Source organism: Castor canadensis, chromosome 1 (genome assembly GCF_047511655.1).
Source record: "Castor canadensis chromosome 1, mCasCan1.hap1v2, whole genome shotgun sequence".
Classification (NCBI taxonomy): Eukaryota; Metazoa; Chordata; class Mammalia; order Rodentia; family Castoridae; genus Castor; species Castor canadensis.
In genome coordinates, this window is record NC_133386.1 from 27,496,129 (window position 1) to 27,509,105 (window position 12,977).

Here is a 12,977-nt window from a genome sequence, read left to right on the forward strand (position 1 = left end):
ACGTGGCATCGGGTTCTTGGGCGCTGTCACCACGAACTCCACTTCCCGCGAAGCCGACACTGACCGGGCAGCTCCAGAATAAAGAGGGAACCGTCCCGAGCTCTCGGCGCACGTGGGCTCATCCACCGACTGTCCCGGGTCCCAGGCTCTAGGCGGAGCCACCACGCCAGGCTGTGGCCCCGCAGACCTCCCGCCGCGGACAGCGACGGCCGGAAGCTGCGGGCCGGGCTGCGGCGCTCCGAGCGGCTGCCACGCCGCACCTGCCCGCCAGAGGGCGCGCCGGGCCCTGCCCACTGCCGCCGGCCGGCGCTCGTTGTCCCCGCCCCCCGCCCGCCCTTGACGGCGCTCACCTGTCTGGGCCTCGGGCTGCGGAGGCGGGGGCCCGGCGGGAGCGCCGCCGAGGAAGAGGGCGGAGCGGCTGTGCGGGCGCGTCATCCGAGCACCATGGCGGAGCTAGGAGCTGGAAGCGACGGCCACTGGGGCGGCGACGGCGCTGCGTACAGCGAAACAGGTGACTGCGCGACAGGGGCGAGTGGGGGTCGTGCGGGCGCGGGCGGGGAGCGGCGAGCGGCGTCGGGGGCGCGATCGGGGTGACCCTGCCCGCGGGGCCGCGGCCCGGAACCGCCGGCCGACGGAGCGCGCTGCCCCCGTGCGCGGACGCCGCGCAGAGGCCCCGGCTGCGTCCCGGTCTCCGTCCCCGCGGTGCCCACAACAGGTGGAGACGCCTGGGGCGCCCCGCGCGAGGAGGACACCGAGGGGCGCTGCCGCCCTCCCGCCTGCCTCCAACTCCCGAGAGGGGAGATAAGGCCCCCGGAGCGAGCAAGCTGCGGGGATCACTGGCGGGGCCCGCGGCACGACCCTCCGCGGAGAGAGGGGACCGCCGCTCAGCTCTTGGGGACACCTGCGGGGTTCTCTTCTTGTGGAGTCCTGGATCCAGAGTAGGAGCGCAGTTTCCACCACCTGGGTTTGGTCGTCAGGCCTCCGGGTTGACGATCTGCCCCCCCATTCCCCACCCCCACCCCCACGACTACCTGGGCATACGCGGGGACACGGCTCACTGCCACCCTCGGGACAAGCAGCAAGGCTCCCCACCTGCACCCATTTTTCCATAGTGTGAACCGATTTTTTCCTTCCTCTTAATGTTTTAAGAGTATCTTACACCTCCCCCCCTTTGTTTATTCCTGGTCAGTACGCTGTTTGTGTACCTCCCTACACTTGGGATGGGGCCACAAGGCAGTCTGCCGGCTTGCAAGCTGTTACTGCTTCCCTACACTCACAAGTGGTAACAATTGTTTTCTAAATGCAAGAATCATCCACACACACTCCTGGCAGGAGGGGTGTTTAGTTGCTATGCTTATTTTAACGTGAAAGGTCCAGGGTCCAGGAAGCTTAACAGTACTTGCAAATTATCTGCTATTGCTCTGGAGAGATTCAGCATCCAAAGGCTAATGATTTACACCTTCAGTCAAAATCCCTGATGTTGAGACTGACAAGCTGTCTTGAAATGGTTATCCAGTCATGCTTCTTCCTCTAGGGTGGGTGGTTTTGTCTAGGTGTGTTTGAAAGAGCCGTGGATCATTATTTTGTTTGTGTGGAGAAAAGTTGGGGCCTGAGTAATTGCTTGATGGGACCTGGCTCCCCAAGTGAGGACAGGTAACTAACTGCTTCTGGAACGAAGTCATTCTGCTGATTTAATGGGCATCAATTGGCGCTCAAAATCAATAAATAAACTTTCTACAATCTGCATTGGAACAACTTGTTCAGACATAAGTGAACTTCAGACTGTAGTATAGTCAGTGCCTGAACTTGAGAAGGAATGAGCTGGCCATGTGTCTAGCAATTAATATGCAAATCAACCATGTGCCAGTGAAATATTTTATTGAGTAGCATGAACTTGGCCACCATCTCCTTTATACAATACAGTCCTTCATGCCTTTGCCTAGAAACTTCAGTTTCCAAGGGACACATTTTTGTATGTGGTTCTATACATACATGGTTTTTTGAATAATTGTATTTTATAACTTAACTAAAAACATTACTGGTTCCTGACTGGAGGTGTGGCTCAAGCAGTAGAGTGCCTACCTAGCAAGCTGGAAGTCCCGAGTTCAAACCCCAGTACCGCTAACAAAAGCATTTCTGGTCCCACGTTTTTTTCCCCTTATTTTTCTAGCCCTGTATTACTGTTTGTGTTTTTAGTGCAGAAGCACCTGTGTCAGTGGGTCAAAAGAAAGAAAATGCTGAAGGATTTTTTTAAAGTCTAGGTAACAGTATTGTGAGAGAGCAGTGAGGTTTACTTGAATTTTAGCAACTTAAGTTCTGTATGTTTAAAACACGTGGCTGCGTCTGAGTATGTAACTTCATCTCCACACTGACATAGTCCATGCTGTACACATTCAGATGCTGCAAGTCATTGTTTTTAATGATCACAAGTTTGTATGGATATTTTTTTGGAGGGGGGGTGGTACAGAGATGTCTTTTATTGCCGTAAAGAGGTGAGAACTACCGTTTTTTATTTTCTTTTTTAGATTTCATTGTTATGGAGAACCCATGCTTAAATGACTTTTAGTTTTTGTGAGTTATAATTTTAGGGCACTTTAGATTAGAGTCTCAGATTATTATACAAATAGTGCCTTTAATTGTGTTAAAAATACATGCATATGTGTATTTTATCAGAGATGGATTGAAATTTGGTGGTGTACTGTCTGTGTAAAGGTATTATATAAATCCAACATTTAAAACCATTTCTGTGGTTATATATCTTAGGTACAGTGCATTCTTTGTAATGAAAACTTGTATTTTTTAATTCTTATTGATGAACAATTCTTACATTATACTGTAATAATTTTCTTGTCAATAGCAAAGGTAAGCAAGAACTGAGAAAAAAACTTGGAAACAAGTTTTTGACTTCACCACTAGAGGATGTCAAGTCCTTTTTCAGGCTATTTTGAGTAGTCAGATAGAGGCTAGTCACAAAACTGCATCTGCCCAAACTTTAAATATTTAATTTTGTGGTCATGATCAAGAGCTTGCAGAAAGGGATTGTGCAGAGCTAATTTACTACGTTGATAGCCTCTTCTTTAAACACCTGTTAGATTAGAAGAAAATTTAAATCTGCTGTTGATTAATTCCTCATACCATGCTTTGATGTGTAAGGAAGTAAGTTTATGCCTATAACCTGAATTCTGCTCATATTCTTTTAAGGAAAATTACTTAAAACCTGCAATAGGGGTCTCTCTCTCTCTCTCTCTCTTTCTCTCTCTCAACTGTGGGTTTCCTTTTTGAACTTGGTCATATTCTTTGAGTTTTTTCAAATTAAAAACTGATCTTGAAGGTCTCAGCCCTAAGGGTCCACATGAAATATCTACAAATCTACAAGACTGAGGCTCAGACTATCTTTTGGTATCAAGAATTGAGGCCCTAAAAGCTAGAGATGCTTCATTCAGGCAGCTGGCCAGCTTGTCTGCCATCCTTCTCTGACTGACTGTAATCCTGCTAAGCAGGGCTCCATTAATGTAGATTAGGCCTCCTTGCTCAGGAGCTTGCATTCCTGTGCCATTATTAATTAGGCATGTGTGTGAAATGCTAACTTGCATAGGCATGGTCTCTAAATAAATTCTAACATCTTTGACAACCAATCAAAGGAGTTATTTTTTAAACTCATCTCATTATGTTGGTGTCAGAGTTGACTGCACTGCAGGTTTGGAAAACTTGCTGCAGCAGACAGTCCTCAGTGATGCCCTGAGGGGACTTTGTGTTGGCCATCTGTCCGTGGATGATCCTGGTGAGCGCAGGATCCACGAGGACAGCACAGGGGTCTGGGTGTGTCCTGAGGTGTTTCCCAGATATTAGGAGGACCTAGCACACAGCCCTGAGACATTCCTAAGCATCATTTTCCCAGCGTCCCAACAGAGCTGAAGGTGGGCTCTTAGGTGGCAGCCCCAGAGTCACTCATGGCCAACTTGTAGGGTTACTTGGAAACAAAAATCCTACTTTCCAAGAAGTTGGAAAACTATTGCCTAACATAAAGTACACTTAGCATGTCCTAAACCCTTATGCCTGAAACTATGCCTTTTGTATATTTTTTTATATACTGTGCAGTTGTTTTACTATGTTCACTTTATTATGTATCATACACACAATGGGAGACATTCACATAATAACAAAAATTGAAAATATTGAGACTTAGAATGGTTTAACCAAGAAATGTGGACCTTTGGTATATCAAGCATTATAGTGGCTAGACAGTGGATGAGATACAACCTTTAGTTTAGCAAGGAACACAGTCCACAAACAGATAATCTCAGGTTCTGAGTTCAGTGGAGGAAGAATCACTTCTGGCTGTGGTCAGCAGGGAACATCTATTGGGATAGCCTTAAGTTAAACTTCACTCAGTAAGTAAATGATGTGTAAGGTTAGATGGAGGAAAGGGAGAACAACTAAGGTGGAGATGTGGAAAAGAGCCATATTTGGGTGATATTTTCAAATGCATAAGACTCACAGATAACTAGGAATCACAGAAGGCTGGAGGCCAGGCTGAGAGGTCTGTGAATTATCCAGTGGGCAGGAGAACTGTTGATGACCTTGAGAGTAGTAATCTTGATTACAGCATAGTTAATCGGGTAATTCTGTGCCTATGAATCTCCAACTTTGATGGCTGGTTCTAGCAAGAGTTTAGCTGTGCCTTAAATACTGCAGCATAGTCCCTCCATCTGGAGAAGTCCTTCTCTTTCATTGTTTTTTTTTACTGCTTTGGGAAGGGCACACGTGTACTTGGGGGGGTGACAGTAACAAGGAACATCTGCCTAGAAGACAGATGGACTAAATCTGCACTGGAGATCGGGGAAGTGGTGAGTCTTCTGCCCATTGGCCTTTCTTTCAGAGTAGCAGTGTAGACTAGAGGAGGTATTGAAGAAGAGAGTTCAGTGATCTGCCTACCAACTTCAAAGTGGCATTGGCGGGGCGGGGGCCTGAGAAGGGAACAAGTAATTCAGGATTCTGCAGAGGCATGTGTTGAAGGATCATAGGTAAAAAAGGTGACATGTGACATACTTTGACTCATTGCTTTAAGCTTAGCATGAACATATTAATGAGGACGACCTACTTAGGGTACAAAAGAGACCTGTGAGCAAGTGTCTATAGGCAGCTACAAGTATGGGACTGAAGGGGAAAAGCAGAGGGGAGGACTGTGGGATTCCTTTTATGAGGGAAGGATTGAAGCCCGGGGAGTGAGGAGAGCTCAAAACACTGCCCATCCCTGAGACAACAAACACAGCACACGGGGAGGAGGAGCCAGGGAAGACAGGTGGAAAAGGTGAGCTATGCCATACCTGCCCTGAGGGGGAGAGGTGTTGGAGAGAAGCCCTTAGTCTGATTATAGGTGATTGGTCACTGACCATCCTCCAGAGGGGGAATTTCAGGTGTTATAAGTAATTAATAGATGAGCAGGTATAGGAGAAGTAAAGATAACCCACTTTAATAAGCCTTTCCATAAAGTTTGCTTGTTAAGGGGAAAACAATCCTTGAACAGTGGAGGGATTTCTAGACATTTGCTTTAGTTTTTTTTTGTGTGTGTGGTGGGTTTTTTTGAGATAGGGTCTCATGAACTATTTACCCAGGCTGGCTTCGAACCACAGTCCTCCTGATCTCTGTCTCCTGAGTAGCTGGGATTACAGGGGTGAGCGAGCCACTGGTGCCCGGCCTAGAAATTTCCTTTTTAACTGGCATACCAAATTTGTTTCATTTTGCTTTTTTTGATGTACATTGTACATTTGAGTTTAGTCAACTGTAACCCTAATCCAGAAGAGTTGTCAAAACCCTCAATTCCCTCATATCCACCCCTGTGCAGTGAGGCCCCTGCCACCCTAACCTCGGCAACCACTGTTTTCTGTGCTCTTTCTAGTTTGCCTTTTCCAGAATGTCATAAAAATGGAATCATACACTGTGTAACTTCTGAGTCTATATATTTTTTTACTGTTCAGCCTAATGCTTTTGAAACTCAGATTTGCAGTGGTATGTATTAGAAGTTCCCTCTTATTGTGAGCAGTTTGCCAGGGTGAAGAAATGTCATCATGTTTATTTACCTACCCAGGTTTGGACACAGTGAGTGACCCTGCCACGTATATTTCCAGACAAGTTTTTGGGTCTTCTGGGAATGAGATTGTGGTCGCAAATGTGACTGTACAAGAAACTGCCAAATATCTCCATAGTGATGTAATTTTACATTTCTGTAAGCACTGTCTATGAGCGCTAGCTACTCAGAATCCTCTGTAACACTTGCGTATTGTTTTGCTTTTCATTTTAGCCATTCCACCAAGGTTTTTGAGTACAGCAATGTAATCATCTCAAAGTGAGATAGTGCCTGTTTGGTGCTAAATAATACTCACTTGAATTAGAAAAACCTGGAGGCGCTGTTGATCTAGAATCCAGGAATATTGAGGTTTTGGTGGTGGGTGTTGTGCAGTGCTGGGGATTGAACCCAAGGCCTCTTGTATGGTAGGCAAGTGCTCTATCACTGAGCCACATCCCCAGGGCTGGAGTTTTCATTTGGCTCTAATAACAAGTTATTTTTCTGCATAGCTTTTATTTCCTGTGGAGTCATTGTGCTAAAGTGGATTATGAACAGAAGTGCCATTATACAGCACATCCTATGCCAGTGCAATTTCTTTTTCTCCTTAATGTGTCTTCTAATCCCTCGAGATGTGATTTTCCAGAGCTTGGAAACAATTTTTGTTGGAAAACTAGAAATGCTGGTCACGTAACTTGATGATCCTGTTTATTAATTCCTTGTGGCACAATGTATATTTTCAATCTGAATACGTAGGACCAGTTCTCAGATTCTGAAAGCACATCTCTACCGAGCTTTGTAAAAGTCTTGATGCTATATCGTTGGACACTTGTCCCTTGTCACAGACTAGGTCTGCCTGCTGAATGTGCATGGTGTTTTTTGGCCTTATTTTCTCTGGCTTAGAGTTTCTCTTGTTCTCAGCAGTGGTGCCTTTGTCTTTATACAATTCTCGAAATACTCTGTGTTACAGTCGTTTACACATTTAAGTGGCATTTGGCTTTTCTGGTTCATTAGATACACTTTGTGTTCTTTTATTTTGAGAGATAGCCAGTTGAAAAAGAACCTGAGATTTTCTTTTATTAGGTAGTATAACTTTGATTTGTGTGTGTGCGTGTGTTTTTTTTTTTTTTCTTTTTTTGTGCAGAGTTAGGAACCAAACCCAGGACCTCTCACATGCTAGGCAAATGCTTTACCTCTGAGCTACGCCCCCAGCTCTACTTTGAATTTTGATTTGAAGAGTAATATATTTTTGACAGTACATTAGGAAAAAAAATAAGAGTTGAATACATCCAACAATTCCTCTTCCTTGATGTTCCTACAGAAATAGTTGTGAGAGAAAAAAACCTGACCAGTTTGCACAGGTGGACATAGGAACACAGCAGAGAGGAAACTGGGAGAAGTGCATTTGTCATATGTGAACTCCACTTTGTGAGCCTTAGTAAAATCTGAATATTTAAGTTTAAAGTATTGAGATTTTGGATATCTCAACATTTCTTCTTCTTCTGTGACTTTTTTTTTTTTAATGCTACCAGACCACCTTTTGAAGTTGGCTTTCTGGTATTGTATCCCTGACACTATGCTGAATGTATTTTTAAAAAACTACACTCTATGGTAAGTTTAAATTTCAAGGTGAAATTCTAGAAAGAACCCCTCCCCTTAGTGGTCCCACCCCCCAGCACAAGGCCTGCTAAGTGGCAATAAAATGCATAGTGACTGAGTAGAAGATGGGTTCCTTTGGCAGGTAGCTTGGCTGCTCAGGATTTTAATCTAGACCTCTGGTTCTTAGAAGCTCCTGACTGAGTCTTCTCGTGGTGTGGCAGACACAACAGACCAATCTGGTTGCCTACTTTCTGCCTTCCAGCTGGATTGGCTTCTGTTCATGGCAGATGCTCTAAATTAGCACAGTGACATCCTTAACCACAACCACAATCCAGTGGGTTCATTTAAATAAGGCTCCCTCCTCAGGCTTAAGGTTATGCTGTTGACACTCCAGCATGTGAGCTCACGTGCTGAAGTGTCATTGGTTCAGGTCATTGGCTTCTCAATCTTGGCAGAGATTTAAGGTCACTTGGGAACCTTTTAAATCTCACAGTGCCCAGGCTGGCCCTGGCAGTTATCTGAAGTTCTAGGGGATGGGAGCCAGGTGACAGTGGATTTAAAACCCAGGTGGTTCCCCTCCTCCTGCAGTCAATGTTGAGAACTGGTTTCCATCCATTTCCTGTTTTGTGCTGTTCCATTTGACTGTCTTGGTAGGTTTAATTTGGAGGAGTCAGGTGTACCTCCCTTACAGAAGCTGCATGGAAAATCATAACAGCTGTTGCCCTGAATCTAGAGAGTTCAATTTATCTCTTACTTTGCTCCAGAACTTTTTTGAAGAAAATGTCGAGATGAGACAGTTGTAAGTATATTTGTACACACTCGATAGGCAGTTTTGTGCACTGGTGTATATGAATGTGAAGCTAGATGAAATACTAACCAACTTTCTTTTTGTCTGTTTTGCTTAACTGTCACACTGTCTTCCTCTCCCTCTTCCTACTCAAAATAAGGGGAGGTTAATTTGGGGTAGATAATAAAGACTTTTGTAGAAAATTAGGTACGCTTCCCAGATCTTCCTGGTGACCCATGCATGACCTCTTGTTTCTTTTGTCATCTATAAATAGTTGACACAGTTTGACCTCTGTGATGCTGTCCCCCCTTGGTCCTCCTGCATGACTGGATGCTGACACCCATTGTAACACCCTATCTTCCTCAGGAGCTGCTGTGGTGTCCAAAGCTCAGTGGAAAACCTTGCTCTTTTCACCTTGTGTTTTTTTTCTCAGCAGGGTTATTCACACGTCAGCTATAACCTCCAGTTAGGACCTGACTGCATACGGAGCAGTATGTCTAGAGGTGCTTCTGTGTTGGGTTTGTGTCATCTTCTGAGGTTTTGAGGTGCCCTTTGTGGTGCCTTGAAGTTTTCCAGGGAGAGCTAACCTTTGGCAGCACTGATCTGGTTCTTTTCTTCTTGTTGCTGCTCTGTCCAGCACCACAATGCAGAGGACTGATATTTAGAAACAGGTGTTTTGGGATTCTGCTCAAAATGATGCTGGATGGGAGCATGTGTGAAGCCATAAGCTTGTGCTCTCAGAACAAAGACTACCCAATTAGGAATCAAACCAACTTTACTATTTTGTGCAGGAACGCTGGGGCTAGACCGCTCCAGTTCCAGGCTCACCTCCGCCGCTTACTGTCTATGGGTTTTTAGTGTATTGCTTAACCATTCTCAACTCAGTGTCTTCCTTTTTAAGATGAGGCTAGTGGCCCTCTCCTCTGAGGGATTAGATGACTTAATGCATAGAAGGTCCTTAGGGCAGTCCCTGACACAGCATAGCATGGTGTTGCTTGTAATTATCAAAGATCGGTACTGTGTCATTGTGCAAAGATGGCGTATGCTGGCATGCTGAGTTTCTCCCTGAAGCAAATTCTTATTTATAGTGGTAAGCTCTCTATAATGAGGACATCAGAATGTAACGCTGATTCAGCCTTACTGTAGCTGTGTGATCTCACTGTCCTAGGTGTGGCCAGGTATACAAGGTATCATCAGTGCATAGCAGATGGTGCTTTCCACTGGTGCAAATGCTGCTGAAAATGTTGGGGAGAAGATTGCTGCACACCAACCTGGAGCCACTGAGGTTGTGCGGTGGCCTTGCATTATGCACCACAACAGCCCATCTGGCCTTGTTTTCACTTAGTGCTGAAGTTGAAGTTCTTTCCTACAGTACTATTGTTAAAGAAGTTACTTTGCTTTAAGCCAGAAGATAGATTTCCAGTCCTTTAAACTGAAGATGAGTGTCCCTGACCTGTATTGACTTGAAACAATCACTGTCACCACGGTGGACGTGACTCTAAGAAGGGCAGGAAGTGCACACCAGCTTGCTGTCCACTGCTTCGTGACGAGCAGGAGGCAGGTGGGGTTTACAATGTACATGCATGAAATGAAAAACTATCAATAAGCTGTCTTATTTATTAAAGTTGCCAACTGCAGAAGAAACTTTCTGAACTTGCAAAAGCCTGTCCTGGGTGTGGTACATAGGCCTGTGTGCACGAGACACATTTCTTCCTAAGAAAATAGTGTCTTCACATTGTCATTTAGACTTTATGTCTTAAAAAAAAAAAAAACTTAGTAACATAGCAAATCTGAAGATATGTAGCTTTGTCAGATGAGTTCTGGGTTTAGATTCTCTGTGTAAGGCCCGGAAATTGTCTTTAAGTGAACAGCATTCACTAAACACGTAAGTCGCATGCTACCTTTCAAATATTAAAATGTATATCACTCAGTAAAATATAACTAAATTATTAAAAGTAAAATACGAACTGCTTATGTACAGATATACTTCACAGAAAGAATAAATCCAGGAATTGCTTTTGTAAGTCTCTGTGAAGGTGCCCGATCCCTGTATTTGTTTGTTGTATCCAAGCACTCTGTAAGTGACTGTGTAGGAGCCACAAACACTTAATAGGAACCAAAGTAAAAGGAGAAAGAGGGCTACACCATTGAAAGAAGGTATTAAAATAAGAAGTAGAGGACAGAGCTGTGTCTACTCAGGGGTATCTGTGAGGTCAAATGACTTTGGGTGGCAAACCCCCCATAATCTTATAATCCAGTGAGGCCTCTCTGGAGAAACACTAGTTTGGCATTTTGCATTTAATCTTTAGTGGATCAGCTGTGCCTAAAATCAGATTTGAGGATATCATTTCAGTTTATTGACAAGTTGACCAGGTCCAGCATCTATCAGTTACTGAGAGAGCATGGAAGGAGGGGAAATGGTCCCAGCCATCCAACTTGTGCAGCACAGAATGCAAACCTTTTGTGGAATTAGAGCATGTGTCACTCACTGTGAAGGTGATGCCGCCACAGTAGAAAGTAAGTCTCTTCAAAACAGTTTTGAAAATGAGTATGTGTGAAATGTCAGAAGGAACGGCAAAGGGCTCTGCTAAAACCCTGCACATGGTTTTGAAAGAGGACGGCTGTGGAGTTGGGACCCCTGAGGATGGAGCATTCCAGACCTTTACTTCACAAAGCACTTATTCTCTGTTACAGATGCACCAGGGCAGGAAATGTGTGTGGAACAGGTTTTAATGTCAAAATTATTTCTAAAACAAACAGCTTTTGGGTGGTAAACCTGTCTTTTTGTTCGTCCTATGTGTCCAGTGAGCTGGAAGAAGCCTGTCAGTGGATGCTAAAGGCTCTCAGAAGCATCTTGTTCCAGAGGTTTGGGACAAGTGACTCTAGGCCTGTGTGGAAGAAGCAGGTAGTGGTATCGTCAGCAAAATTTTAAGAGGAAAGTGATTTTTGAGTCCCGCACTGTGACATCCTCGATCAGAGGACAGCCATTTTGCCTGATAGTCCATTTAGGGTGTCTTAGGAAGCTTGCTAAAAGGCTTCTGTCGATAATATCCTCCCTTAGTTGCCTATCTAGAACTCACATAGCATGGACTTAGCTCATGGACATGGAAGGTGAAGGGTCTAGAGGGGAAGTGGGTGCCCCTAAGTGCACCCCATCACCCTGCTCCTCCTCCTGACTTGCAATTTCTTCCTATCTTAACCCTCCTAAAATCTCCACAGCCTTAGGTCATTCGAGCCTAAGAGAAGATGTGCTCATCAACAAACAAAACAAAACAAAAAACTCAGGATTGCTAGTAATATGTACTTCTTAGAAATTAATGCTTCGTATCATTCTTTTTAAAAGAGCAGTTGTTGACGCATTAGGAATCTTTTGCTTTACCATTGCAAATATTTTAAAGCTTCTAGGTTTTCTATTCAATCCTAAGTATACTTGTGTCTTATCTGTGTAATTGAGCTGAGGGCTTTTGGTATTCTGGTTAGTTGCTGACAATTATAGTAATGGACAACTCTCAGGGTGGCTTTCACTGAGTGAAAAGGGACCAACCTTAAACTCATCTGCCATGATTTGGCTTTTATGTTAGGCACATCCTAATAGGTTGATTTCAGGTCTATCCTGGAGAATCGTGGGATTTTTTGTTTTTTGTTTTTCTGTTGTCAGAGTTGATTCTCTGTATCTAATATATCAGTAAATACATATAGTTTAATGCCTCAAACCTTCCTATACTCTTCATCTTCTCATAAGAAACATGTTATCTCCATCCCTCCCTCCCTCCCCCCATCCACAAAGTCACATACTTTGGTTCTTCTGATTGCAACGGTGGAACCTGTCCTTCATGACAACCCAGAAGGATTTTTCTTTTTTAAATCTACCTATCAGTACTTTCTAGCCATTTAATGTTGAGCTAGCCACACTGCATAGTTCTCCTGATGATGCAAAGGATTTATTTGATAGTGCTTTTCAGCTCTCAGTGTTGGATTTTCAGAGAGAGATGGCTAGTGAAAAAGGATTGGGTTGACCAGGACTCGTCTGAGATCCTCTGACCCAATTGTAGGACATTGTTTTAAGAGCATTACAATACTGGAGAGTTTTCTGAATGAATAGTCCACCCTGAGCAGTGAAGATTACCATCATTAGCCTGTAAACCTTTCACTTTGAACTTAGTGCTTTCAATCCCAGTATGATGACTGGAATGTGGGACGTGATGAACCAGCTGACTTCTTAAAAAACTTTCATCAGCATATAATAGTTGTAAGGAGGACACATTGTGGTACTTACATATGTGCTTAAAATGTCATTCCCCCCCCCTTCTTAGAACAATTTCAACAGGTTTTGTTCTTCTGTTTTCATTTACGAATACAAAATATATCCACCAATTTCATCCTCATTCACTCTTTCCTTCTGCCCACCCCATACAACCAGTTCACTTTTAAGTAGATTCCCCTGGACAATGTGGGTGGCCTTGATCCATTCAGTTGATGACCTTAGCAGCAAAACTTGAGGTTTTTGGTAAAGGGAATTCTGCCTCA

The 12,977-nt window shown here is 44.2% G+C and overlaps 1 protein-coding gene across 1 annotated transcript in view; it reads left to right on the forward strand.

The window, feature by feature from the left end:
* Positions 1-350: 350 nt before the first annotated feature.
* The window catches only part of Map7 (microtubule associated protein 7), a 165,386-nt gene continuing 152,759 nt past the window's right edge, over positions 351-12,977 (forward strand). Inside the window, exon 1 of the mRNA XM_074073762.1 lies at positions 351-511. Coding sequence (XP_073929863.1) covers positions 445-511 — 67 coding nt within the window. The 5' untranslated portion in view covers positions 351-444. The remainder of the gene's footprint in view (positions 512-12,977) is intronic.